The 4,434-nt window shown below is 27.9% G+C and overlaps 1 protein-coding gene across 1 annotated transcript; it reads right to left on the bottom strand.

Annotated features, from left to right (window-relative positions):
- Window positions 1-449: 449 nt before the first annotated feature.
- Window positions 450-2,231, bottom strand: LOC123270520 (serum response factor homolog B-like). Its single transcript, XM_044736614.1, has 3 exons — window positions 1,929-2,231; window positions 759-1,605; window positions 450-630 (listed from the first exon to the last, which is right to left on the bottom strand). The coding sequence occupies exons 2-3, from the start codon at window positions 1,559-1,561 to the stop codon at window positions 549-551; spliced, it is 885 nt and encodes a 294-aa protein (XP_044592549.1). The 5' UTR covers window positions 1,562-1,605; window positions 1,929-2,231; the 3' UTR covers window positions 450-548.
- Window positions 2,232-4,434: the final 2,203 nt, after the last annotated feature.

The following is a 4,434-nucleotide window of genomic DNA, read 5'->3' as shown; positions in this document are numbered from 1 at the left end:
AATAAATTGATTGTTATCTATCCAAAGCTTCAAAATGGCACTCGGCGTTATTTAAAGTCATCACTCGTGTATCTTCGACAGTCTATTGCAGTTCGTGTAGAATTAGCGTAATTTTTAACGTAAGAAATCGAATTTATTTTGAAGTACATAGAATCAGAATTTTTCAGCAATAATATTTGAATAAAGAGTAATTTTATATAATTTCAAGTAATTATTTTCACGAATTAATTTCAAATATCACAAATTTCATATGAAGTATGAACGAATAGCAAAATAAAATTTTCTGAAAAATCTATATTAAAAAAATATTTTATATTAATAAATGTGTAAAATTGGGAAAAAATAATTTTATTTAGGTTCAAATAAGTAACAATTATTTATAATATCAATGAGATGATATATTTTTTGCTGAAAAATACATTATCAAATAATGCTAACAGACTTTATAATCATAAGGACATCTTTTAGAATATTTAAGAAAACTAATTAACAATATATTATAAATTGTAAAAAAAAATAGTTCACTGAGAACAACAATTGACTTTAAACTACTTGCTATTAAAAAAATAAAGATTTTTTCCTTGGTTAGAATTTCTTTTTTTCTCTTGGAAAAACTTATTTTTCCAGTACCTATAACAGAGAAAATATAAATTATTAATATTATTGTTATTATTATTATTATTATTATTATTATTATTATTATTATTATTATTATTACTTCCATTTTGTAAATTTACTATCATATCTAGATAACTCACCCAGCATCACGATTATGACCCCCAGGAATAGAACCATACAGTCTTCTGTAAACTTCACGATTTTGCTGGAGTTCATATTCTAAGTTATCGATAATACCTTTCAATCGGGCAGCCCGTGTAGCTTCTACCGGAGTGAGCAACCGTTGACGTTGGAATCCGGAAGGATACCTTATATTTCGATTTACACCTTGGTGGTGACCAAAAACAGCATGTCCTTGAGGATAGGGTTGAAGAACATTTTGTCGTATCAATGATCGCGGTTGACGCAAATTACCAAAGCCGACATTCCGCTGGACAAAACCCAAATTACCATCACCAGCTGCTGCATTGTTATAAGCTTGATGAACTCGTTGAAAACGAATTTGGTTACCACGTCCGAGACCTTGGTTAATAACTTGAACGTTCTGGAGTGCAGGAACATTATTATTTTGCTGATTGTTATCTCTTCCGTTGTTATTTTGATGACCACCTTGAGCGTTGTTTTGATCAACACCTCCATTTGCAACTGGGTCATTACCTTGGCGAATAGATGGGTTTCCAGGTCGATTAGCAACAAGATTATTATCTCCGTTGTCATTTGGATTAATTCGTTCATCATTTTGAGGATCATCTTGTATTACATCTTGGTTAGGAGCAGGAGGTACAACAGGTATGTTTTGTATATGATTTGGAGGCACGCCTCCAAACTCCAAATCATCATCCTCAAAATCTCCGTCCATACCCTCGTCGAAACCATCTCCGACGTGAGCTAAACTCATTTGGTGCGCCAAAAATTGCTCATCACTCATCAAATGTTCTTGCATGTTTAAGTTGTAGTTAACCTCTGCGCTTTTCTTTGAATAAATATCTATGACAAATTAAATATATTTGTAATTGATTATAAAATTAGTATAAGTGTGAAGAAAGAGTGTCTTTAGATTAAGAATTTTATAGAATATTACTCACGCAAACTTTTCAAAGGATATTAAATTTTTTAGCAAATTTAGTTAATTAAATATTTTTTTAATAAATTTCTATATGTTTGTTATTATTTGAATGTAGCAAAAATTTATAATTATATACTTATTATGACGTTATGCATAGATAGATTAATCGTATACTTATTATTAGGTTATGAATAGATAGATTAACTATGTAAAATATTCGTTGTTATATTGAGAAAATACTTACCAATGCTAAAATACTGTGAATTTTTATTGATAGTTTAATTAAAATTCTTTTCACTTATTTTTTTTAGTTATCTTCATATAAAAACCGACAAGTATCTGCAAGTCGAATGCATGTGAGAATCACTGCTAATAATTTTTTTTGCTTAGGTCGCAACTGGAAAAGTAATGTCCCAAGATAGTTTGTGCTGCGTTCGGAATGAAACTTCTCTTTTTAATACATCAGTAAGGTTAGTCTTATAAATACCTATTGCATTTATTACCTTTCCGAATGTAACGAAAAGCTCCTAACAATTAATATTGTAAATAATAAATAAAAGACACGAAGTGAAAAAAAACTACTAGTTTTTTTCATGATGTCTCTAACGAGGTTACTAGATTGATCATAGCACCCTCTGGTGGACAAGTTGCCATCGCGCGGGATCGATTTGAAAATTACTTACGAATGAAAAATTTTTTTCGCCTCATTTCGGTAACTATTTTTATTATTATTATTATTACTATTATACTATTTTTATTATTATAACAAATATTAATTCTATACTTTTCTAAAATTGTTTTAGCGCAATAGAAACAAAAACAAAAATTGCAATGATTTTTAAAAAAACTTTCGTCCGTTAAGTATGAAACCTAACACAGTGTCGTTAAATTACAATTAATAGAATAAAAAACTAAAATATTGTATGTATATAATTTAAATGGATGGTGATAATAAATCTATATCTCACAACGGTTTTTTTTTTTTATTTTGAAATGTTTTTAATTTATATATTGATGGAGATATTGAGTACGATTTCACATAGAAAATAAATATTTTTTGCCTTATCCACAGTCGAAATCAATGCGCTCATTTCGACGACATCTTTAAATCCGGTATTTTTTTCCTTCTCAAGTCTCGCTAATGCGAAATAGATTGAGCTACAACAGGAATAAATGTCGATTTAAATTTATATTTACAGATGGTTAATAAAAAAATCAAAAATTTTTTACGATTTAATAAAAATCTTGAATCGTGCATTTTTGAATTTTCCACACTTTCTTGTGTTTTAATAAATATGAGAAATCGTAGTAAATACGTTGAGGGTGATTAATATCAACTATTGAAATTATATCTTGTGACAAGAATTTTTATCCATTATTTATTTATTTATTACATTTAATTGTAGTAAATTACGTCCTTATATATTACTATTTGTTTTGTTGGTCAGTTATTTATTTGTTGCATATTTCAAGTATATATTACATAATTTAATTTTTGCGACATAAAGTTTCTTCGTTTTGAACAATCTATTATATTAATTATAATTGAAGAAATTAACTAAAGATTATGGAAGGTAGAGGTACCACTACCCTCCAAACTAAAGACAAAAATTTACCCATAAGTACAGTGAAAGCTGTTAAAAGTTACCGTAGTTCTGTCTCAATTTCTCATAAAACGCTAACAAGAGCGAGAAAGATAACCTGGGTAACTTTCAACAACTTTCACTGTAATGTATCCACGTGTTTCTCAACTGAAATCATCAACAGCGACATCTCATTTATGATTTAACAAGGGTACTAATCCATTTATTATGTATCTACTATGCTATACATATCTTATTAAGTTCACTCAGGACTTAGTTCGGCTGAACACGCTCAGTATAGTAATAAGAAAAATTATAAACAGTGATTCTCATGAGTAAACAATATATTGAAAATTGAAAACACCATTTGATAATTATAAATAAATTTAAAGAAAAGCTTAAACACTTAACACCGATATCTCATTTGAGTTTGCCAGACGATTGCTTTTGGCCTTGGTATTTGAAATCTCGTCAAATTAAAAACAGGTAAGTTTTTTTTTTATATATAACACAACATATACAAATAAATTAATGAAAGATATAAATACATTCATATACAATTGGACAATTTTTATAAATTTTCAGCTTGCATGCCTATAACACAACGTTGTTTTTCTAAAAAATAGTTTTTGGTTTCAGTTCTGGGCTATTGAAAAATTTTAAGATGGCCGATACTTTAGAAGCAGAAAAACATTCAGGTGTTAATGAAAATGCTCAACGTTTGCTAGATACAATTAATGATATTGAATCTCGATTACGGCAAGCACGTAAAGCATATCATATATTGTATGGTAATAGTACGCTCCAGGATGATAATCACGGCAGGTAGGGCTTTTTTTTTATTTTCTGTTGTGTTTATTAACAAATAATGTAGCTGATGAATATTATAAGTACAGCTATCGGTTCATCAGTAATAATGTTCCCGAGAAAAAATATTTATATATAATTATATATATTTATATATAAATTGGTTATATATGATTATATATGAAAAATGGCCAAATATAATCATATATAATTATATATAATCATATATAATTATATATAGCAATGTTTAATTATATATTTTATCACATCTAATTAATTATTGGGTTAATTTTATGGATAGAGTATTTAATATGGTCCTACGCAATTCTCTAAAAATAATTAAAATGCAAAAAAAAATGT

This window comes from Cotesia glomerata, linkage group LG8, assembly GCF_020080835.1.
Source record: "Cotesia glomerata isolate CgM1 linkage group LG8, MPM_Cglom_v2.3, whole genome shotgun sequence".
Lineage (NCBI taxonomy): Eukaryota > Metazoa > Arthropoda > Insecta > Hymenoptera > Braconidae > Cotesia > Cotesia glomerata.
Note: the sequence above shows the minus strand (reverse complement) of the source record. Positions and strands in the feature narration are given on the sequence as shown.

What these genes read in the sequence shown, in the direction of transcription:
- LOC123270520 (XM_044736614.1), bottom strand. Translation starts at nt 1,561, where the DNA reads ATGCAAGAACATTTGATGAGTGATGAGCAATTTTTGGCGCACCAAATG. An exon ending in GGTCATAATCGTGATGCTGG is followed by an intron (nt 631 to 758) that starts GTGAGTTATCTA and finishes TCTCTGTTATAG; the next exon opens with GTACTGGAAAAATAAGTTTT.